This window comes from Chelonoidis abingdonii, chromosome 15, assembly GCF_003597395.2.
Source record: "Chelonoidis abingdonii isolate Lonesome George chromosome 15, CheloAbing_2.0, whole genome shotgun sequence".
NCBI classification, from domain to species: domain Eukaryota; kingdom Metazoa; phylum Chordata; order Testudines; family Testudinidae; genus Chelonoidis; species Chelonoidis abingdonii.
The window spans coordinates 25789656-25814545 of record NC_133783.1 but is presented as its reverse complement, the minus strand read 5'-3'; the positions used below and the strand labels follow the sequence as shown (position 1 = coordinate 25814545).

At 45.2% G+C, this 24890-nt stretch overlaps 1 protein-coding gene across 1 annotated transcript in view; it reads left to right on the top strand.

The window, feature by feature from the left end:
- The window catches only part of SPOCK2 (SPARC (osteonectin), cwcv and kazal like domains proteoglycan 2), a 53536-nt gene that overhangs the window by 19490 nt on the left and 9156 nt on the right, over positions 1–24890 (top strand). The window contains exons 2-5 of the mRNA XM_032783301.2: positions 13321–13366; positions 18531–18645; positions 22810–22924; positions 24047–24161. Of these exons, the coding sequence (XP_032639192.1) occupies positions 13321–13366; positions 18531–18645; positions 22810–22924; positions 24047–24161 (391 nt within the window). The remainder of the gene's footprint in view (positions 1–13320; positions 13367–18530; positions 18646–22809; positions 22925–24046; positions 24162–24890) is intronic.

The window sequence follows — 24890 nt, the reverse complement described above, 5'->3', positions numbered from 1 at the left end:
GCTAGAGGAGAAAGGCTCTGTTTCTCATTACTTATCCTTAAGCCATCCAGTCTACAAACTGTTCCATTCTTTTTTGCTGGGGAGCTTCCATACCTATTATTTTAAAATATATTTAGTGAGGAGGAGGGAAAAGTAAAGCATGTGCAGGAGTCTTATGATCTCAGCATGAGCAGGAGCAGTGTGGTAAACGACCTGTGCACCCAAATGTAGGTTGCTTCTGAGACGTCTGTGGATTAATAACTAATTGATACCAATTGGTTGCCAAACTCTGTTTTCCTTCTGACTAACCAGCAACAGAGCTGATTTCCAAGCTAACTGTTACAGTGTAGAGACAGTGAGTATTCAGTATAACTCAGCAGTATAATTTTCAGTCACCAACTCTGCCAGCCTCCCTTTCTCCATCTGGAAGCACAGCTGCAAAGATGTATGGGGTATGCGCACATCCTGCTGCAGCTAGGTGGCAGAATCCATGACTTACTGTAATGCTAAGCACCACTGAAGACTTTTGAGTACCCCAAGACTCCCATTCAGTCAGACCAAGCGTTGGACTTTATAGGCTCTTCATCTGTGTCAATTACATAATTATTTGTGAAATATTTCTCCTTGCATTTCTGAGTTTCTTAGAGTGTCCAGCAAGTAACTGACAATTGAGAGCAACAACCGGGCAGTTCCCCCCTTGCAAAGGTGAGAGGGAAGGGAGCTGAGCAAACTCCAGGGCATTCTGCTTTGTAGCTACCCTTCTTTGTCTCCCCTGCGGTGTTTTGTTTTCTTCAATCTCGTGGATGCCAGCAATAGTGGGGACAGCAGATTTGAATGTTGAAATGTTTGTTTCAAGTTGATAACCTGAGAAATGAGTACATCAAAGGCATGTCTCTGCTTGTGACTGACCAGCAGTCTATCAACACAGAGCTATTCTTTACTAACACAATGCAGCAGCTGATTTCTCTGCAGTCCTAGTCAGCACCACAATAAATAAATCTTTGATTTAATCTTAAGTCTAAATGTTGCAGTCTAGATCTAGACCGTTTATCCTGACAGGACAGGTTGAGGTTCCTTCTCTTCTGCATAGTTGCGTTTCACCTCCTTAGAACTGCAGATAAAAAAGGGATTTTTTTAGAAAAGCCCAACCTTCCTTTTAAAGAGAATAATGGTGGTTTATAACGTAAGTTCTACTAACCTGTTCTTAGACTCCCTCTGTAGGGCAGGGTGCCTAGACTGGAGGGGGTTTTGTTATTCCATTTCGACCCCCCTCCTCCAGTCTCCTGATATCAGAAGAGAAGCAGCTAAAACCATAAACATTTGTGCATTGCTGCTGATGCAGTCTGCCTGGCATGTTTCCACCTGAGTGGAGGCTGCGTTTAAGTGGTGGGTAAAGTGATCTCTTTGCATGGAGTCTGTGAAGCACTTTAAGGTCCTTTGGGATGAAAGGTGCTGTAGAAATGTCAGGTGTTGTACGTGAGAGCTTGGTACCGACAGTGGGTGTGTTTCTCTGTGATCTACACTGGCACAACTTTGGTTTGCAAGCTGAAATGGGGGAAAAGGTTGAACTGCCAGCAGCATACCAATCTTGGGAATTTTGAAAGCAAGGAAGCCTGTAGCAACAGCTACTATGCGAGTTCTGGCAGTCCTGGGAATGCCTGCCTCCCCCACTCCCCTGAGGATGTTATATAACCAGAGCCTACTAGTGCTCCAGGGAGGCCAATTATGTTGCATTGTGTCCTTGTCTATCTATATTAGGCTACGTCAAGGGGTAATTGTCCTGGATGAGGGGCTGCAATGTTAGTGAGAAGAAGAGCAGAAATACAGTAGCAGGAGTGCCAGAATGTGTGAGCAGAGAGGGGCAAAACCCCCTTTGCATTCCCTCCAGCTCCCAATACATTTGGTAAAAATTTGTCCCTCATCTGGTAGTGCTGCTGCTGCAGCCTCAGAGGCAGTGTGGTGCCAAGCCAGTGGGTCTTCTCCTCATGTCCATAGAGAATGGCAGCAGCAGAGGAGCTGGGCTGCAACTACTGCTGGCTGGCAGGGGTGGTGCTGCCTCTTCTGGGCTCCACGTGCTGCCTGCAGGGGAGGAGGGTGCTGAGGAGCTGGCTCTGTATGAGTGGGGAATACCAAGGAAGTGGCTCTGAGGATGCTGGTTCTGGGGAGAAATGGTGGTAGCCTGACAACAGCATTGCCACTCTTAGGCCTTTTAAACTGCACAGGCTGTGCAGGCGCCACTCAGGTGCCCAAAGTCCACCACCATTCCTAGTAACTCATGGGCAAGGCAGGCTCAGTCCCAGGCATCCGGCTGGAGTGAAGGGCCCATCCTGGCCACTAGGGGGCGCTAACACTGAGTGGGTAATTGGCACAGAAAAGCAGCAACCTCACGGAGCAATTCAACTTCATGGCAGATCTGGTAAAGCTCACTCTGTCCCTGTTCTTTGTTGGCTGCAGAACTGCTGTTTAGTTAGATTTAGTTTAGATGCACCCCACTCCACCCTGGTCCTTTGAAGCCCCAAGTAGTGCCTCGACAGTCGGAGCCACTGAAAAGGGTGTAGATAAAGCAGAAGAGGGCTGGGAAAACAATGTACTTGTTCACACCTAGACCAATCAATATGGACAAGCAAGCCAGTCTCCTTTGCATCTACAGATATCACTGTCTGAGTAATTGCTAAATTACTGTCTGAGTAATTGCTAAAAAAAAATCTTTTCAGGATTAAAAATGAGGTTCTAAGAAGCCTCTTTTCTGTGTGTCTCTTCTCTAACTGTCAGTCTTTGCTGTTCTTGGAAGCTGCTGCTAAGTGTCATATGAAATGCAAAGAATCCTAAGAAGATGGCATTTACTTAATTTAAAAAGGTAATAATGGAAACTGCAATTTGATCTGGAGAGGCGTGTGTGGCAGAACCCACTGTGATTTCCATTACACCAAGTCAAGGAATATCTAGCAGACTGGGGACTGGAAAGAAGCCCCGAGTCACTCTCTGTAGGCAGGAAGGGAAGGGTTAGAAAAGGGTCCTCCTGGGGGTGGGATGGAGGAGAGCTATTTTAGGTGGGTGCCCACAAGTCAAGACAGATTGTTACTTTTTCCAAAGTCTAAACCAAAACTGCACTTCCCTCAACAAGGCCCAGCAGATAGGAGTGTGTTAAATGAAGCCAGGTGAGTGAGTGTTGCCTGGGTCTTGTTCCAGAAAAGGACAGGAGCAGCTGACAGGAAAAAGGACTCGTGGCCCAGCAAGCTTCTTCTTTTAAACATTTGATAGTTTTGATTTTCATCCTTTATTTCCATCATGGGAAGAGCATGAAATTGGAGGGTGGTGATAACCCCCAGACCCCTGTCCCTTCCCTGTGCTGTAACCAGCATAGCTCTGTTGAACAGACATGCTGGTGAAAGGTCCTGGCTTGACAGCCACAGGAGACTGAAATCTTCTGTTCTTCCATGGAACAGGGAGAGCAGCAGAGCAAGGTTCCACATGCTGCCTTGCTAATGTGCTTCAGCCCTGAGTGGCAGGCACCACTGCATAGAGTGAGAGGATAGTTCAGTTTCCATCGCTCTGCAGAAGCTACCACTTTAAGACATGGAGGACTGTGAATCAGAAACTGCACTGGAATCCATGACCCTTTCACAAAGGACATGTAGTCTGGCAGCTGGTCACTACTGACTTGGACTGGATTTGAACCAGTGACTAGGTGGTGAAAGACCATTATCGATCCTGGCTCCGTGCTGTGGTGGCACCATGTCTGGTTGTTAAGAGGACTCTACTCGGTGTATAATAAATGCATGTTCTGGCACCGAAGTGGCAGAACTTTTAAGACTATTTGAAAGGAAAGGCAGGAATCTACTTAGGAAATGCAATCAGGCTATTTAGAATCCATCACCACACAAGATGGCTTGTGGTCTGATAAATGACACAGAGCTCTGAACTACTGAATGCACTTTACCACTGGCACTAGACAGCTTAGCTGCCAGAAGAAGTAGCAGGGATAGAGCTGATCTCGGATCAATAATACGAAATGAAATGGATGCAAGCAAATAGCTGCTTCAATGTGATACTGCAGCACTGGCTCACTCTGTCACCTGGTCTGCATACTACGATACATCCCTGGGGAGCATATGGGTTGTTGCAATTAACAACATCTATTGGTATCTGCTGGAAAACATTCCCCCTTTTTGCTGCCCATCCTGCACTCTTCTGAGCTAGGAAAAGTGGCTCCAAACACCCCTTCCAAAGTCTGTCCAGTGTCCCTAGCCTCTGTTTGTCAGAGGATGGAGATGGATGGCAGGAGAGAGATCACTTGATCATTACCTGTTAGGTTCACTCCCTCTGGAGCACCTGGCATTGGCCACTATCAGTAGACAGGATACTGGGCTAGATGGACCTTTGGTCTGACCCAGTACGGCCGTTCTTATAATCTCTTCCCATTCTGTCCCAGTTCTGTGCCTCTTCAGGAGGTGCCTAGCTGGACAGCTCCTCAGTGATACTGGACAGTGTAGGCATTAGTCAGCCATTCTGTGCTGAGGGGGTGTAGGGATTGTCTAAAAAAAACTTGCTGCACTCCTAAGAAAAGGGATCCCCCAACAGTGTCTGTGATGTGGCCATTAGCTTCCACCCTCAAGAAACTCAAGGTCAGAGCTTCTTGTCTGAGCTCACTCTCTGACATCCCTGTAAAGGGAAATTCAAGTAGAGGAAGCTAATGGCTACTTGCCCCACGTTCTCAAAGGTCAGCAGGCTCTTTTAGTTCATCAGTTATCCCAAGTTGGATGTGTGACAGTTGTTTCTACTCTGACCAGCGTCACCAAGAAAATGCCCAGCAAAACAGCTACTGAAGGGATATCGCTCCACCTGCCCTTGTGGAGTGAGGACAAATACTGGGGCAGTGAGGGATAATGAGTGAATTTCTTTCTGTTTCCATCTTTCTATGTCTAACACATGTAGATAATTGGCCTGTGCCCCTACAAAGTCTGTCTGCCTCTGGAAGCTAGCGTACATAAATGGCAGCTGTGATGTGCCAAATGCACACAGCTGGATGTGAGGTCATTGCTGATACATACATTTACAACAATATCTGTGTTGCCCTGGGCATGACTTAGGATGTGATAGATCTACTGGCAAGAGAGAACCCACACCCACTGAGGGAATATCTTATTCTGTTTATTTCTCTCCTCTCTTCTGGTCGTCTCCCATTCACCATTTATCTTCTCTACTTTTCTGTTTTTATTTCCTCTCTTCTCCTCTAGCTCTCATTGTGATGAAGTATTTTGCTCCCCACTCACTGAAATGGGACATTGTTTTCTTGAACTTTTTGTTTACAGTAGGGGAGCATTAGAAATATTTGATGTTTTGCAATGTACTAACAAATCAAGGGGCTTTATTTAAAATTTTGCCCTGTGTAGAAATATATATATTTTTTAACTCTTCTGAGGTCCTGAATGTGAGGCTTCCATATTGGAGGAGGCAGCGAGCATTCCCAGCATCCTCTCCAAGCCTTTGTTCTGATGCCAAACTTCCCTTCTGTAGCACAAGATGAGGCAGTCTCTATTCTGTGCTTTCAGCTCCTGAGGGAGCTGCTGTCTCGAGTGAACACTGTCAATAATCCCCCCCCCCCACACACACACACACATTCCCAACCATAGAATGTGGCACAAACAAACGTGCTGGCTCACAGGTTTTATTTAAATAATTTTGTACAATCTGAAAATAAACCTCCACAGGAACTAGGCAGGGACTGATTAAATCCCCTGCAGCCATGAGCTTAGTGATGGTATTGGAAAGAGACTTGGTTTTGGGGACTTTCCAATGTGCACATAATACATTATTGCTTTATTGTGTATAGCATCTTCCATGCAGAATGCTTCCGAAAGCTCTCTGCAGAGTTGAATAACAAAGCTGCAGAGAGGCATAATTGCCAATAGAAAAGGAGAGAGAGATTCTGAGGTAGGGGAGAGAGACATTAGATGCAGGATTTCACATCCAGATGAAGGAGAGTCAAGGGCAGGTGGAATTGCAGGAGGCCATGCTCAACAGCTGGAGCTGAAGAGGAGAAGACACTGGCATCAACACTGTCTGGATTGTATGGAGGCACAGAAAGTAGGTGGAGGCTATACAGGGGGGGAGAGAGGAGAGGAAAGTGGTCAAGAGCCCAGATTCTTCTCTTGTGTGTTGGAATAAATTGGGACCAACTCCACTGAAATCCACATGTAAAATTACACCTGTGTAAAATGGGTTTAAGTGCAGGGAGCTGTGAGATGCACTGGACACGTCTGTGTTTGTTGTTTAATGTTCACAGGGAAAAGTTCTTGTCCCTCAACAGTGCCAGCCTCAGGGATACTTCAGGGCTCTCCCTCCTCTCCCTTTTCAGGCACTAGAGAGTGACCATTCCTTCCCATCCTATCCAGCTGACAGTGAGTTCTCCCTTCCCTTTCTCTAGCTCACCCCATCTAGCTGGGTGAGGGCTCTTTTCCCTTCTCTGCTATTAAATCATGAGTTATCCATTTTCTCTTTCTGACAATTTACTAATGAGCCTGGTACAGAACAATTACCAGAAGGTGTGCGTGGGGTGTTAATGAACCACCATTGATTAGTTTATTACGCATGCATACAGACTACTGGCCCATCAAGGCCCATCCCCATTCTCTGGCAGAAGCCAATGCCTGATGCTTCAGAGGATGGTGATGCTCCCTCCCCCAATATAGGAAAGTGTTTCTTTGTGTCAGGCTGCATGCAGCAGTTGAATTCTTTCTGGGCCTGTGCCCTGGTTATCTTACATCTGTGGTGTCTTCCCACGGTTGGTGGTGATACAGAGGGTGCTTTGAGAGGGCTTATCCCATATCTCCCCCATGATAACATGCTGCACTGTCACAGCAGCCATGAAGCTGGCCTCTGCAGCATGTCACCCTGGCAGCACTGCAGCCCTTGCTCTGCTGCAGATGGCACTCAACCTGCCCTTGACTGCATCCTTTTGCCTTCCTGTGCCAGTGCAGGGCACTGATCAATACTGGCTCAGAGACACACTATCTTTCCAAAAAGGCTCCTACTGATTCAGCCTTTCCTAGACCCACTTCCAGTCCCACCTCAGCGAGTGACCCTGAGAGGGTGGCTGGCTCCACAGTGCAGCAAGCCACCAGCTTCTCAAAGAAGTCCATTTGCTAGCTTGGCAGAGCTCCTGCAGGGTGGCAGTGTGCCATGTCTGATAATGTGCCTTTTCCTTTGGTGAGAGGGGCACTGTTTGTTGTGCTTTGTGTGCTTGGCGGATTGGGGTCATTGAATATCCTCACAGTGGGAGTGGAAAGGGTTGGAAGTCCTGAGTGTGTTCAGTAGAAAAGACATTGGTTTTGTCCTGCCTCTGCTCTGTATTGCCATCCCCACAAAGAGCACCGTTGGCAGATGAGACACACGATGCCTTTGAGCCTATCGCAGCATGGCTGCATCAATCCAACTCTCTTAGTCCAAGGCTCCAGCTGTGCGGAAACCTGCCAGCATCAGGAGGAGGAGGAGGAAGTGGTTTGAGGCTTGGCAAGGAAGATAAAAAAAACACTGGGAAAGGAAGAAGAAGAGTCATTGAAGAGTTGCTTGCAGGCTTGGAAGAGAGTCCCTTAAGCAGGAAAATGGAGAGATGGATGGTTCTTTTAGAGACTGAACAAAGGGGCAGGTTTCCTGTTAGGAGGTGTCCTATAATCATATGCCTGCTGCTATTCTCATTAGACAGATATAGTGCTATTTAAAAGCCTTACTGGATTTGGGACACAGCCTGAGACCCCTGTGCCCATGCTGATTTCCCTTAAAGGATCCTTTTTTGTTTGCTCCTTTTTGAACCTTTCAGAAAATAAAGTTCAGTTATCCAGAAAGGTTGGGGTTCTGGACTGAGAAACTGTGGATTGTCTGAGCTATCAGAACAAACAGCCTGGGTCTTTTTAGCAAGACAAGGAAAAGATAGTGCCTGCATATCTGTGTGTGTGTGTGTGTGTGTGTGTTCAATTATAGCAACACGTGTGTGTGAATGTGCATGTGTGTGTGTTTTGTTTACAGACACAGAGGTCACTCTAGTAGTCTCATTTAAATTATTGAGAGAGAAAATGAAGCCAGTGTTAAGAAGCAAATATTTTCCTAGCAGAATGGCTGGAGGGAACAAGGATTAAAAAAAACAAAACAATTTTGAAGGTATGTAGTGCAGGTATTTGATGGCCTTGCACCGCATGGAGTTGACTCGTGTAGCTCCTGAATTTGATACTGGGTTCTGCCAGGTCTGACCACAATATATTAGTCTCTGCAAGCGACCAAGGGACGGAGGAAATAGCAGGGCTGACTCTATCAGACAGCTAGTCATTTAAAGGAGCACCATGTATGAGGCAGTGAAACACTTGGAGACTGTGTGGGTGACTGTGGGTTGGCAGGCAAAAGCCCTGGATCTGGGCTTTGAAGCAGTAATGAGAAACCCTGGGGGACAGCATGCTCCTGACAGCTGCAATATTCTTAAAGGACCCAACTGTATCATACAACAGCAGGGCAGCTCAGGAAGTCCCTATGTGATGTCCCAGTATGGTGGGTTCGTGATTCATTAGGGATGTGCGTGTCCCAGAGACGGGCTGAGCTAAAGACCTATACCTAATCACTCCCTTACCAATTGCTGGCAGATAGTTGCATCTAGAAAATATGTTGTTACCAATCTGTGACCTTCAAAGGCTGGAGTTGCATAGGATCCCATGTCTTATCACAGCCTCGTTTTCCTCAGCCCTGTCCAAGTGCATTAGCAAGAGCTTCTCTAGCATCAGCCCCTTGCTTGGAGGCTCTACAAGAGGGTGGCATCCCCCAAGTCCATTTTGTAGAAATACAGGACTTCTCTTGGCTTTCTTCCCATTTGGGATAAATGTGCAGCCTGCATAGGAGCCAGCTCTTCTCCTGAGCTAAGTTGCAGCTGCTGATAGGACATGTGGTATGGCTGATATCAGCCCCCAGGGCTCTTGGACATGTCAGAATGGAAGATTAACATTGGAGCTGTGGTTGGTGCGCTAAAGAGAACAGCTGGGACCAAAGGTACAGGGACATCCATTTTACCAGGAGCCAAATAACATCCTGTGACAGCACTTATTTGGTTTAATCAGTAAAGAATTCTCTTGCAATAGAATATTGGTCACTGCCAAGCCTCCTAATGATACCGACCCTCTCCCCTATGCACTAAAATGTCCCTTCCTGGGTGTATGAGAAGGGAGCTTTCATAACAGGAGAGCAGTCAGGATTTCATTGCCTGCAAATATGCCATATTTTTTTGTTGTTTAACATTATTTTATTGCAGAGAGACTGCAAAACAATAGAAAGGTACTTGTATTACTGTGAACTCTGCTGTATGAAACATTATATCCTTTCTGCTGAAACATCATTGTTTCTGTCCCAGGGCTAACCAAGAAGTGTTGGGAGCAGTGCTGCCTCTTGCATAAAGCCTGGATTATCAGCCTTTGCCTTCATTTTAGTTCCTTGCAATCAAATTCCATTGTTGCCAATGTGACAGAAGTACGATTTAATAAATGCAAATTAGGAAAGCAAGAAAAGATGCATTGGGGGAGTCTTTATAAAAACACATCACTTGGAGGAAATGAATTATGACATTTCAAGGAATTTAAACAAAGAAATACTGTCTGTGTGAACACAAACCCAGCCCTTTCTTGCAGCCTGAGCTCTGGCAGTGTCAGTATATTTCATGTGTGTTCTCTTTTCTCTCTCCTTTTGTTTTTTCACCTACTCTTCTGCTGTGGGCTGAATTCCCAGGAGGTGGAGGTTAGTATCAATTTTTGAATCTGGTTTCATTTAATCTTTACAGGGCATCTGTGTCATGTTCCCTGTGTTCTCCACCCCAGCTCCCTCCCTCTAGTTTTAGTTTATCAGGAGAATATTTTGAGTTGATTTGTACAGCTGCACGCTGCATGAAGTATGGCCAGGATGAGTGTGTGTCTGCGGATATCTGGACCATTTTTGTGGCTCATGGATGGATGCGGATCCAAATTTTGTATCTGCACAGGGCTCTATGTATGTGGTTGCGTGCGTATATGTGAGTGTGCCTATACATAGGCACATATTCATATTGACCTCCAGGCAGAGGACCACTTAAGTGGAAATGAAATGATGCACGAGCCTGGTGCTGAGCCTCTGCGCAGGGTGAATTTCATCTTGAGAAACTGTATATGTAATCATCACCACAAGATAGAGGGCACTGTTGATGGAATTGAACCAGCGTCTATCAGAGAGGATTGTTGTTACATGTTAAGCATCGACAGTGCTCAGCACTGTATAAAAGTCTAGGAAGACCCTATTCCTGCCTCAAAGAGTTAATAATGTAATAAGCCTAGACAGTTCAAGGAACAGCATTCTACATGGTAGTGAGCCCCTAGTGCCAGAGGCTGAATTTCCTTACTGAAGGGGGCAGACATCACTGTTGTTCAAAGGGTGTGGAGTGTGTGATCTGCTATAAATTAACACAGGCCATCAGGGCACTTCAGAGAGTCTTACAAGAATGTTCGTTCATGGTTGGCAAGAAAAGAGACCTGCAAGGAAAAACCCATTCCAGGGCTGACATTGCAAATGAGATGCACACCTGTACGCTCTTCCAGGGCCTGGATTCATTTAGTGTTAAACCCTCCCTTCCCTCGCATTTTTGTTTGTATTCTCTGCGTTTGATTCTGTGTAAATAACATATTAGAGGCTGGGGTAATCAACTACTTTTTGTCAAGGTCCACATTTCTTGGTCAAGGTATAGTCAAGGTCCAGGCTCCAGGGAAAATAATACAAAAACAATAACAATGATAATAAATAAAAAGATTTTTGAGGTCTTTTCAAAAGCAGCTGGGGATCTGGATTTGGCCCATGGTCCACCTATTGACTACCCTGTTACAAGAGAATAGCTCCAGTGGTTGTGGTGGGGCTGTTAATTGTTGGTAACTTTCCAAATCTGGAGACAATCAACAAACAAAGGAAGGGTTGAGAGGTTTAACCTTTGCACCGCAGGGGGAGGAAGTGTGGTTAGAGCAGAGGACTGCAAGTCAGGATAAGGGGCACCACAAGGCGGGGGATAGAGAGGGGCAAAGCCTCTCCAGTCCTGACACATTAGGTAAAATGTTGTCCCCCAGCTGGTAGTACTGCTGAGGCCTCAGAGGAAGTGCGGTACTGAGCCAGCAGGTCTTTGCCCCCTGCCCACAGAGATGGCAGCGGCTAGGAACTTGGGCTGCTACTGCTGCCAGCAGTCAGGAATGGCACTGTCTCTCCAGCAGGGCCGGCTTTAGGAAGTGCGGGGCCCAATTTGAATACCCGGCGGCGGTCCGGGTCTTTGGTGGCACTTTGGTGGCAGGTCTTTTGCTCGCTCCGGGGTTTCCACGACACTGAAGGATATGCTGCCGAAGAGCTGGAGCGAGTGAAGGACCTGCCGCCAGGTGAGTAAAAATTAAAAAGGCACCTAAGTTAGGCGCTCTTCTTTAGGGCGCGGGGCCCGATTCGGGGGAATCACCCTAAAGCCGGCCCTGCTCTCTGGGGCTCCCCATACACTACCTGTGTGGGAGAGGGATACCAAGGAGCTGGCTCTAAGGGTGCTGGTCCCAGGAAGGGTGGTGGTGGCCTGGGCAACAGCGTGGCCACTGCTAGGCCTTTTTTTTACTGTGCAACCTATGCAGGTCCCACCAGGAGCCTGAACTCTGCCGGAACTTCCTAGTAATGCCTGAAGTGGTGCGAGGCAGGGCCATGCTAGCTCAGTCCCTGGTGTCTGGCCAGAGTGAAGGGCAAGTCAGGCCACCAGAAGGCACTGGTGCTGATTAGGGGGTTGGCACAGAAAAGCATCCATCCTGCCCAGCAATTTAACTTTGAGGCTCAGGATCACATCTGGTAAGGCTCATCCCCACCCTCCCTCTTGAGACCCCAGGCAGTGCCCCTGGTCAGGACTCCTGGGGGTTCTATTCCTAGATCTTCTGACTTGCTGTCTGTCACTAGGCAAGTTACTTGATCGCTCTGCACCTCAGTTTCACCCCCCCACCTACACAAAACATGAACTTTAGACCCATTGGATGTGGTATTATTCCTTTAATTTTCTTATTTTTATTGGACATCTGACTTTTATCCTTTATTCTCCACTTCCTCACTTTAATAGTAGTGCTGCTTTTCCCTGGAAATCTGTGGAAAGATTCTACTGCACATTTGCTTGGTGTGGACAAAGGCCACTGTCATGGATGGGTTGGGGAGCATGGAGAAGCAGTGAGGGACCTCAAGTGCTGAGCCTTCACAAATGATCAATCACTTTTCAGGATGAGGGAATCAGAGACAAAGGACTTGTGTTTTTAATTCCCAAGAATTGTAACTTGTCCAGCACCTTAAGAAACAGGATAGGATCCAGCCAAGCAGCAAGCTGACATTCTAACAGCTATGCCAGCATCTGAGATGCAGATAACTTTTCCTGCCACTTCCAAGCCATGACCCGATGGCCCTTTACAGTGCAATGATGCTGGGGCAGCAAGCAATGTATTACCATAAGTGTATGATGGTCCCTGCACGAAGGAGGTTTGGGCAGTAAGTCCCTGACATTCTAAACTATAGACTCCCCCTGTTGAATATGTTTGTGTAAATGCACCAGGTGAATTGAGAAAATGCAGGTACCCTGCAGGTCTTCACAGATGCCTTGGAGACTGTTAACCTCAGTTTGAGGTTAGGGCATCAGACTGCTTCTTCCTCCCATGTGCTGGAGCAAGATTTGCACCTCTCTGCAGTGAGGCAAGGATTTATGTTCTTCAGTTTTCCTATTTGTGGGGTTTGCCATTAAATGAACACACCAATGGCGAAGGCAAGTGCAATCCTGGAATTAGATTTAGCAGCTGGACTTTGGTGTGAGGGCACAAGCATGCACATCCTGCCATCCCTCTGCATTGCCCATCTGCGCTCTTCTGTGAGCAGGCTGGATACTGAAATATATGAAAATCTCACTCCTGAGCAATGGATCTGCCAAGTTCTGTACGTGTGAGGCAAACAAGGTTTTGTATGTTACAGGTCAGTAATGTTAGCAGAGTTAGGTTTGTGTGTGTGTGTGTGTATGAGAGAGAGAGAGGACTAGGCCTTTCTGTTTCCAAGAGGACCAAATTCCCCTCACCAGCAATGCAGAACACAAAGAATACACAAACACAATATGAATCTTTGCATTGTCTTTGTAACCATATGTGTGGCCCTCTGCTAGAGTGCCAGGCTTGAGGAAGGCATCATTGTTACACCCCCGGGCCAGTGTTACCTCTAAGCATTGATCAGGCTCATCGTTCTGAGCATTTGGATTTTGATATTTTGCATGTTCTGTTGACTAAGCTGTTCTCTCTCTTCCTTCACTAGGATGACTATATCAAGAGCTGGGAAGATAATCAGCCAGTTGATGAAGGTAACTTTATTTCTTGGTTGTGTTCACTTATTAAGGAGCTGCTGACTTTTCCTTGAAAGGTCCTTATAGAAAGTCCTGTGGCTCTGAACTGAAGCCCTTTCTGGGACATGTTCTGCACTAGTTACTTGATTCTTGTGTTGAAAAAGAACTTTTGTATCCCCGAGGAAACCCAGCAAGTGGAGCTGCCAATTCAGTGGGTGCGGCTCTTCCTTCTGAGCCCCAGCAGCCAGTGAAGGGACAATGGAGGTGTCCTCTCTTGGATGAGATTTAAACTGAGGTCTTGACCACTGTGGTCATTAAAGATCTCATTCCACTTTAGTAAAAGTCCATGTCCTGGCTAAATTCCAGCTTGAGTAAATTCCGCCTGCATTTTCCCTGCAGATTCAGCATGTTACAGTGTTTTTCACTTGGATGCTGAAGTTTTGGGTAGGGATGCTGCGTGCTGCTGCAGTTGTGATCCAGCCCTGTGTTTACTATACGTCAGTGTAGAGTTAAATGATCTCCCTTGGCAACTTTTGTAAAGACGCTACATAAATGCTAGGCATTGTTGTTTTGTTTTCATCTGCTGTTGCTGATTCTCCAGTTGAAGTCAGGCTCTTTATTTTGACTCCACAATGAATTGCTCTGGAAACAGGTTAGGGTTGTGAAGTCATGGACGATTCTTGTTTCAGGTTCAGGGAGACTGTACTTGAAGAAGCAATGATCCTATCTTTATGAAGCTATCACTAATCATACAAATGAATGAAGAAACCCACTCAGGAAATGTGACAAGTAGGCTAAACTGAATCAGAATAGGATGTATTTCAGGATTTGCTATGAGGCATCCACTGCCCTTTAAATAAATCATGATATTCTCTGAGCATTGATCCTCCTGTCCTCAACCCCTCTGCACAGTTTTACTGCACTCCTAACAGGCACCTGAATATTGTTCCCATTTGGGCATGATCCTTGTATTGGCTGCAGGATACTGGCCCATCCTGCTAGACGTGTACTGTTGCCCCGTTGCTGTGCCTAATGCTGGATTTCCCTTCAGCCAGGGCTGGGTCTGCTGTGTGCTATTATGCAACATCGTCTACACTCACTTGTGAAGGGCTGTGAAACACCAGGCATGTGTTGGCGTCAGGAGCAGTTTGATAGCAGCTCTAGTAGCAGCCAGTGCTGCCTGCTGCATCTGGTCATCTGTCCATGAGGAGGTTCTCTGGGCAGTAGGAGATTGTGTTCACGGAGGGTTGGACAACATCTGAGACCCAGCATGTGAAGCATTAAAAAATCTTATGCTTGTTTCTTTGCAGTGCTTGAACTGGCCCCCAAAGTGCAGTTTTATCAAACTGGAGGAACAGAAGAAGCATGGCAGAAATTAGTTTTACCTCATTTATAGATTCATAGATTCCAAGGCCACTGCTGTGATCCTCTGGTCTCACTTCCTGTATAACACAGGCCACAGAACTTCCCGAAAACAACTCCTAGAGCAGATCTTTTAGAAAAACATAGATTGCTGATTTAAAAATCTCCAATGATGGAGAATCCACCGTGACCCTTGGTAAATTGTTCCAGTGGTTGATTGCCATCACTGTTAACAATGTATACCTTATTTCCAGTCTGAATTTGTCGAGCTTCAACTTCCAGCCATTGGATCGTGTTACACGTTTCTCTGCTAGATTGAAGAGCCCATGATCAAATATTTGTTCTCCATTTAGGTACTTATAGACTGTCATCAAGTCACCCCTTACCCTTCTCTTTTTGTTCAAATAAATAGAGCCCCTCCAGTCTGTCACTGTAAGACATGTATTCTAATCCTTTAATCATTCTCATGGCTCCTCTCTGAGCCTTCTCCAATTTATCAACGTCCTTCTGGAATTGCGGACACCAGAACTAGATATAATATTGCAACAGCACTAGCCCAAGTGCCAAATACAGAGGTAAAATAACCTCTCCACTCCTATTCAGTTTGGATGTTTATGCATCCAAGGATCCCATTAGTGCCTTTTGCCACAGGGTCACACTGAGAGCCCATGTTGAGCTGATTATCCACCACAACCCCCAATCTTTTTCAGAGTCCCTGCTTCCCTAGTTAGAGTCCCCCATCCTGTAAGTATGGCCTACATTCTTTGTTCCTAGTTGTATACATTTACATTTAGCTGTATTAAAACACACATTGTTTGCACCCAGCTTACCAAGAAATTCCAATCACTTTGTCAGTTAACTGGCCTCTTCATTATTTACCAATCCCACAACTTTTGTGTCATCTGCAAACTTTATCAGTGATGATTTTATGTCCCAGGTCACTGATAAAAATGTAAAATAGCATAGGTCCAAGAACAGATCCTTGGGGGAACTGCACTAACCTCTCCCCCCAATGATGATTCCCTGTTTACAGTTATATTTTGATACCTGTCAGTTAGCCAGCTTTTAATCCATTTAATGTGTGCTATGTTAATTTTATATGATTAAAAAACTAAAATCAAAATGTTGTGCAGTGTCTAGTCAAATGCCTTACAGAAGTCCAAGTATATATCAACATTATTACATTTATCAGACAAATTTATAATCTAATAAAAAAAATCTAGTTAGTTTGATGGGATCTATTTTCCATAAACCCAGGTTAAGGGCATTAATTATATTACCCTTCTTTAATTCTTTACTAATTGTGTCCCATATCAGCCACTCCATTATCTTGCCCAGGAATGATGTCAGACTGACAGGCCTATAATTACACAGGTCATCCCATTTACCCTTTTTAAGTGTTGGCACAACTTTAGCTTTCTTCCAGTCTTTTGGAATTCCCCACTGTTACAAACCTTATTGAAAATCAACATTAATGGTCCAGTGAGCTCCTGAGCCAGCTCTTTTAAAACTCTTGAATGCAAGTTATCTGGACCTGCTGATTTTAAAATGTTTAAATTTAGTAGCTGCTATTTAACATTCTCCTAAGATGCTAGTGGAATAGAAAGAGAGTTATCATGGTTTCTGTGTCATCTGTTTTTCCCCAAATACAGAACAGTAATATTTATTGAACACTTCTGCCTATCTGCATTGTTATTGATAATACTACCATTTCCATCTAGTAATTGACCACTGTTAAAATTATTTTTGTTTCTAATATACTTATATAAACTTCTTATTCTCCTTAACTCTGCTGGCCACAGATTTTGCTTTGTGACCTTTTGCTTTCCTTATCAGTTTTCTACAACTCCTAGCTTTTGATTTATATTTATTGATACCAAATTACCCTTTGTTATATATTATTTTTTAATTTTTGTAGCTGCCGTCTCTACCCTTCTAAACCAAGTTGTTTTTTGAACCAATATGGCCTTCTTCCTCGATAGTGGATTTTTCAGCATCTAGTAAAGCATCCTTAAACAATTCCCAATGATCATTCACATTATCTGATTAAATTCTTTTCCCTAGCTGATTTGGTGCAAAATCATTTTCAGCTTTGTAAAATTGGCCCCTTTAAAGCATGAAGTATATAAATACTGGTCTGGACATTATTCTGTTTGCACATTATAAATGTGATCAAGTCATGATCACTTGTATCTAAGCTACACTTAGATCACTTGTATCTAATTCTGTGATAAGGTCCTCTTTATCTGTGAAGACGAGATCTAATATAGAATTCCCCGTGTTGGTTGCAACACCTTTTGAGTTAGGAAATTGTCGTCTGTAATATTTAAAAATACCAAGAATGTTTTAGTACTGTTAGCATGAGATCTCCAGCGTATGTCACTCAGTTGAAATCATGCAGAAATTTTTCCTACACATTATAGTTAGGTGCATAAGGAGCTGGTCATTCCATCCCCTACTAGATTTGTTTGGTCTGTAACAGACATCAACGAGTTTGTGGTTTTGTGCTTAGTTAGCTTTTATTGTGTTATCCATCACGTCCTGATTTGGAAAGGTCAGGCTCCTGGTCTTTAATCTGCCTGAGCATGGGGCTGCGGTGACTCAAGCTGAATCCCTCTGAGTGCTGCCCCAGCAATAAAGCAGCTCATCAGTGACTAATGCTGTTCTTGACAAGCTGACTTCTTGCTATTCTATAGATAGGACCCCAGTGAGCTGATATTTTTCGCAGTTCAGAATGTGAGCAAATAAATACATGTCGTTTTGTCGACACTGTCTCTCTATGCTGTTAGTTATACTTAGCACCTTCTAAATGTTAACTCACCCTAGGCACTGTACAAACACAGAACAAAAAGTGGGTCCCTGCCACAAAGAATTTACAATCCAAGTACAAGACAAGAACGAACAGATAGATGCAGACAGACAGTTGGGGGAATACAAGAAAACAATGAGACAGTATTGATCAGCATGATAGGCAGAAGTCTGAGAACAGCTGCCTAACTATTGTCAAAGCTTTTGTCGTCATAGCAAAGGACAGTTTAAAGAGGGATTTGAAGGAGGACACGAAAGTAAATGTGAAATGACTTAACAAAGATCATTTGGAGAGTCTGCGGTAGAGCAAGGTTTAAAATTTGGACTGTTCATGGCTCCCAATCCTATGCTGAGACCACTTGACTACACTTTTCTTAAACTGCAGTACACGTTGTAGTCAGATAATACAGTGTTGCAGGAGCTACCCTTTTGAAAAAGGAGTGCAGGACAACCCTATGCTCTAGAACATACTCTGTTCTGGAGAAAAAGGCTTTTTACAGAAGCCCATAAAATCTGTTTAACACAAAATCCTGTATAGACTGGGTTGAAATTTTACAAATTTTGATTTTGCAACAAAATGTTTCATTGAAATTTCAGTGCATAAAACTGGACAAATTATTTTGCAAAAACTTCATTCTGCTTTTTGACCAGGTATAGAGCTGATAGAAAAAAATCCAAATTCTGATTGGAAAAAAATGGCTAAACTTTTTGAGAAATGTTCATGGTGTTCCCATTTTTCACTGTCCTCTAGTCCTTTCCCAATAGTCAGCAACATATAACATCCAGATTCTAAGGCATGGCAAGTACCAGCTTTAAACTGGCTATTACAGATGTTCATCTCTCGTGTTGTGTGCCCTCCTAAAATGAATATTAAGACACAAGACCTGCATTGAGGCAGTCCTCATTGAGACTCTCCTGCCTCATTTAGGGTGCGTAGCCACTGTAGCGGAGCTGGTAAGTGAGATAAGGCTGTTTGGTATACTAGCTATTCACTTTCTTTTTCTGTCTTCAGCTTTGGACACAACCAAGGACCCCTGCCAGAAAGTGAAGTGTAGCCGGCACAAAGTTTGCATTGCCCAGGGCTACCAGAGGGCTATGTGTATTAGCCGCAAAAAGTTAGAGCACAGGTAAGAGAGGGTCTTGGGTCTGTGCAAGATTTCTGAAATGGGATTGTCCTTGTTACAATTTATTGCACTGGAGAATACAGAGGCATTCCCCCTCCCTCCCCTCGGTCTCTCTTCCACGGATTCCAGAAATGTCCATTAGGACTGGTGATATGCTTGCATGTTGTGCCAATTCCTATGCTCTGGACAAATAGTGACATGTGAACAATCTCTCTTGGCAAACAATGCTATAAAGGGGTAAGGTCATAGTTAGGAGGTCATGCAGAGAGATGTACTCTAGTGATCATTTTTGGCAGGATCAGACGTGGACAGATGCTGCAAATGGTATTAGTCCATTAATTTAAAATCAGTTCTTGAATTCACTGCTCTTTATAATAATCTTTTTGACTCCTATGGGAGAACTTTTTCTTGTTTCCTAATTCTTACCAGTGTTGTTTGTTTTTTTTTAATTCTGCTGCACCAACACCCACTGTTTTATTATTCTGAAGTTGACTGTAAATGCAGAGCGCCTGGGAATGTTTTTTGATCTGGTTTGTTTGTTTTATAAGAAAAACAGATCAAAGCTTTTAAAAAATAAATAACTCTAGCTCTATAACAAACATACGTTGCAAACAGACTGAGAGGAAAAGAGAAAGTGGTATGGCCCAGTTTACCAGCGCTTTTAACAGTGCTAGACGCCAGTAGGCCACATTATTGCTAAGCCAGGCATTCAATGGGAGTGATGGACAGGTGGTTGGATGCTGTTGGAATCCACATGGTCAGCTCTTAGTGGACACAGAAATCCAAGTCACATTCTTCTATCTTTATTTCTGTGTGACAGGCAGACCCGGGGAGCCTGCACAATCTGACATTAGGAAAGACTTTCTTAATCAACAGAGGTGAAACTTGGTCTGGATTTTTCTATCCACTTGTGGCCAGGTAGATTCTTTCCTCAAGCAGCAGTACTGGGGACAGAGCAGGAATGCTTTAAGAGCACTGGGCTTTATTGGACAGGAAAGACTGAGCATCATTTTTGTTCTGAACCTCCTTGTATCCCACACTCTAAAGTTCCTGGCTGAGTCTTTTTCAACTGGCAGTGTATTCTGGATATGCCTGTTCTTGTTGCAGTTTTGGGCCCTGAATGGTAAAGACAGAACCCTCTCTAGGGATGGGAACATGGAGTAGCAGGGACAAAACAACAATGCCAGTTGGAGGGACCTTGGCAGGCCATTAGGGTGTGGGAACATAGGCGAACCAGCCCTCCCCCTTTCTAGGAGGATGGAACTTGGAGGTGATTTGCTGTGAACCCCTCCTGTTTTCCTCAATGCCGTGAATGGGCGTGGGGCAGCTCCACAGACGGGTTATAAATAAAGATGATTTTGGCACTTAGTGCCAAGTGTCTTCAGAGGTGATCTCCCCTTCCCCCAAGATTTGATCTTAAGAACAATGAATGCATGCCTGAAGGGCCCTGGGCGCCATAACAGAAATAGTTACCAACAGCACTCAAAGGCCTTGTCTACGCTGGCGGCAGCATGTAGGGTATGTGTAGCTAAGTGCCACAGCGAAAAGCAGGCTGTGACCACACTGTAATATGTAGCTACATGCCTCAATGGAAGGCTCTGGCAGGAGGGAGGCAGAGGAGAAAGGCTGTGGCAGCAGGGATCTGCCGGAATCTTTCCGTGATGCCTCTACCCACCAGAGGTTTTTCCCGGTGATGGGGAAAGGCTCTGTCATTGAGACACTACGCTGTTAAACATAGCAGTGTAGACAGGGAAGCACCACTGGTGCGTGTAGTGAGCCATGTAGGATGTATACCCTATGGTTTTTGTGTGTTTTTACTCTCCTCACTAAGCAGTGCCCTACCACTTACACTACTACTTATGTCTGTGCTAGGGGGTATGCAGCGTGTGTACTCTGCAATAAGTGTAGACATAGCCTAGTAAAATACTGGCATTTGTGTGCTATGTCTGGAAGATCCCCATAGCCAGCAAAGCACATGAAGTGGAATAGAAACCCTTCTCCTCCAAACTAAATAGGAAACAAAAAGGTGTTGGGCCTTGCCTAGAATAATGCTTCAGGCATAGACTGGCAAGCAGGGAGCTCCCAGAGTCACATGTCCTGTTGTATTAATTGAAATGGAATATATGGGCCCAAAGGTGTTAACATAACCCAGTCACTGCCCAATATTAAATAGTTTTAAACAAGGTTTGGGGTTTGGTACACAAAGACCTCAGCCTGATTGGTTCCATGGCAAACAAACCATTACAAATTCTGTAAGCTTTTATTAAAGACACAAAAAAGAAGGAGAAACAATTAAAACCTTTGGAATGTAAAGATTAAGGCTTTCATTTTATCATCATTCCTTGTTCCCTTTCTCTGTAGCTGAAGAGGTTTTTAGAAGGAAAAACCTCTTATTTGACAGTGTTTAGGATTGTATGAAAGATGGTAATAACTGTCCTTTTTGGAAAAAGAGAAGTTAATTCAGATGGTCTGGAGCTGTTGTTTCTGTTATTGTTACAGTCTGATCCCGTTTCCTAGAAGACAAAACAAAACAAAACAAACACACACAAAAAGGTAGAGAAAAGACTAGCAAGGATAGAAAATGAAGTTTCTGTCACTGGTATTGACTCTTGCTTGCAACCTCTCTGCTGCAGAAACACAGGCCCAGTACATGGTCATATCAGCCAGTCTGAGACTTGGCAAATTTGTACCAGCATTGGGCTGTTCAGGGCATTACATTTAGCTGCCTCTTTCTGATCACAGGCTGACAGCAGTGTTGCAAAATGTCCCCTGTGGGCCATTTAAGCCAGACTCTTACAGACAGAAGCAAAATGGAGAGGAATAGGAAAGGCAAGAAATATGGTGAGGAAGGAAAAGAACATACACCGGTAGAGGGTGACAAAGTCTAACATCCCAGGTTGTATTCGGAGTTCAGCTGAAGCCGATGGACGTGGTGATGTCATCTGGGTCCCTCTGGTCAGGACAATTTTCAGGATTAGAATGAAGACGGTCTAGGGTCCCAGGAGATGGTGGGGCTGCCAGCCATGATGGTGAAACTCATTCCTTCCCCTCCTCTCTTCATTCAGCCATCCAGCATCACAGTAGCCAGTTTGACACTCCCTCTCCCAAAGTCTCTTTCTGAGGACCCCAAAGAGGGAGTGGTGGGCAGGATAGTCCATCCTCATCATTTTGTCCACTAATAGGCCTAGGGTGACCAGACAGCAAGTGTGAAAAATTGGGACGGGGGGTAATAGGAGCCTACAGAAGAAAAAAACCCCAAAATCGGGACTGTCCCTATAAAATCTATACATCTGGTCACCCTAAATAGGCCTAATTTCCTGACTCCAATTTTAGTTCACTGATTTCCATCTTCTACTCCTCGTTTACCAGTGATAATCTTAACACTGCCCTTGAGTGGTATCAGTAAATCTCTTCCTGTTTAAATTAATGCACTCTTCCCAGCTCCTTCTTACATCTTTTTTTAAACAATTGTATATAACTAGTCAGTGTGACAATTTATGAACTTTTACTCACTTTTTACAGTTGAGCTTTCAATTAGGTCAAGTTGTAGGCCTCATTATCCCAACAGCTCGCAATGGAGAAAGCCCTCCTCACATCGTACTTTGGGGTGGTGGTTTGTTCCAGGTCCAGCAGTCAGAACAGCATTAATGGGACACTGATTACCACCAGGCCCCTCAGGCAGACTGGCCCTACCTGAGCCCATTGCCATTGCACCCTATAATGTTGGTGTCTCCCCCATTTGTTTTTCTGTGGCCTTTAAGAATCACCTTGTTCTCTCTGCTCTTGTACCAATTGTTCCCTGGGGACTGGAGAGCCACCTCCCACCTGCCTTCCTTCGCAGTCTTGAGACCCAGGTACGACAATCAACTCCAATATCACTTGGGCTTCTGTTCTAAATTCGTTGCTCCAAAAATCACTTCCATTCTTCCCCTTACAGCGGCCTTCCTCCCTCCCCTCCCCCCAGTTTGACAGGCGGGTGAACAGCTGCCTGCGGGCCTGCAAAGTGAACACAATTTACCACAGAATAATAAGAATAACGGATTTCTTTGGGGAACCAAGGAGCAGAAACCTTGAGCAAGTTCTGCTGGGAAGCGAGGAGGTGTGGGTGAACATGCCTAGCACCTATCCATCTCTCTGTCTCTCTCTCTCCCCGCCCCCCATGGATAGAATCAAGCAGCCTGCCCTGAAACACCATGGAAACAAAGAAAGCTTTTGCAAACCATGTCACATGACCCAGCTTACATCTGTCTGCGGCTCTGATGGACACACTTACAACTCTGTGGTGAGTGGGGCGGACAAGGCCTATATACTGATGAGGAGGGTGGGTGTCAAAGGGGTAACTCCGGGGAGCAGTTGTGCTTCATGGCTTCCAGTGAAGGGCCAACTATAGTACTGCAGCTCAGGTCTGCATTAGTGTTCACAGCTGTATCTGCGACAGTTCCCTAGCCACGCTCCCAGGGCTCGGTGCTGAGGCACAGAAGTGACTGAGGAGTTTGTCTCAGTTGTCCATGAGGGGAGTACTGGGAAGGGTGACATGAGCTCATGCTGGGGACGTGGTATCACTCGGTGCTGGATTCTGCACGTTGCTGTGGTGGTAACATTAGCAGTGGATATACTGTGCATTGTGTACAGTACACCAAAGCTTTACAGGGCAGCATGGCTCAGTAGTGAATCACAGCTCGTTTGGGAAAGCTGTGCTGACCTCGTCTTGTTGCCTGTAGATCTGGTAACTAGAAGATGGGAATCTGTATCAGTTAAGCCTTTATCCTCAGCTTTCAGAGCTGCCAGAAAAGTGCATGTGCTTCCTCACAGATTTCTAAATGGGTATAGTCTATCCCCTCATCTGCACCCTGATTTAGCAGGGCTGCAAGAAACATACCTTACACGGGGAGCTCAGTACCAAGAGCCTGAGAGTAGGGATAAAATAACAGAAAGCAAGGTCGATTGGAATGATCTGGCCTATTTGGTTCTGTGTAGTAAATATTGCTGATTGGGTAGAAGGTGGTCCCTGCTGAGACCTCTTCTGGTCCTGGACTTGAGCTTGCTTGAAAAGGTTACACAAAAGTAGCTGCAAGATCAGTGGAATGGATTGACCCTATGCATGAGGTCTTGCTTTTTGGAAAGAGCCCTGGGGAGAGTGGAAACATGAAACTCAGAAGAGCACATTTCTGTTGGGCCCCTTCTTAGTTATGCATATTCTGGAGGTGGTGAGTCGACTCCCTGCTCTCACACCTGTAACCTGGTGGGGCTTTGCACTCAGGTGGGAACATGCTTGTTACCCAGGGGATTGATTGGAGTTTCTTTTGCCATCCAAGAATCGAACATGGTTTGGGTGGTGTGAGTTGCGGAGTGCTCAGAGTGGAATTGTGCTTATTGCACTGACTCTTCCTGCTCCTTCTCTCAGTGCAAACTGGAGCAGCAAGCCTGCCTGACCAGCAAGCAGCTGGCAGTGAAGTGTGAGGGCCAGTGCCCCTGTCCGACCGAGCATGGCCCCACCTCAACTACAGATGTCAAACAAGGTAAGAGAGAGGCTACTACCTAGTTTGTTTTATTCCCCATGGATATAAAATAAATAAAGAAAATGCATGTCTTGTGATGGGGAGAGGAGGACACAAATAATAATGCAGGTGGAGCTGTCTTGACTCTCAAGACAGAGCCTGTAGTAGAGAGAGGGAGTATAACAGAGACAGAAGGGAGAGCAAGAAGTGAAGGCACAAAGGGAGAAGGAGAAAAGAACGGCAATCAAAGGGGTGGCAAGAGAGAATGAGAGAGGAGAAAAGATGAGCACAGCAGGGACAGTACGGACAGGAGCCCAGTGAGATGGACAACGTTGTAACAATATGGAAGTTCCAGCAGACACGTTCAGGCACCATACTGTTTTCTGGAGGGAACTGTTTGGTAGAGACACCTCCTGGGGGCCTGTCTGAGAAGCCAGGAGATCAAAGAAGCTTAGTTGTAAGCAGCCACAATAGAGCTGGAGTTTGTTCATTAACTCTGCGTCAGAGTGATCTCTTATATGGCAGAAGATGTAGACAAAACAAAAAGCATAGAAAAGCTGTGGAGAACAGGAGCTAAGACATAGAAGTCATCCAAGGGCAGGCTGAGAAATCTGGGACGGCGTGAGGATGGTGGTGCCAGTGAGGACTGGGAGAGTGCTGGTTGTTGGGAGGCTCACTAGTTGGAGGAGTGCATTAGGGGAGATCTTTTGGGACTGCCTACCCATCTTTCTCCTTTTACTTCTCTCCACC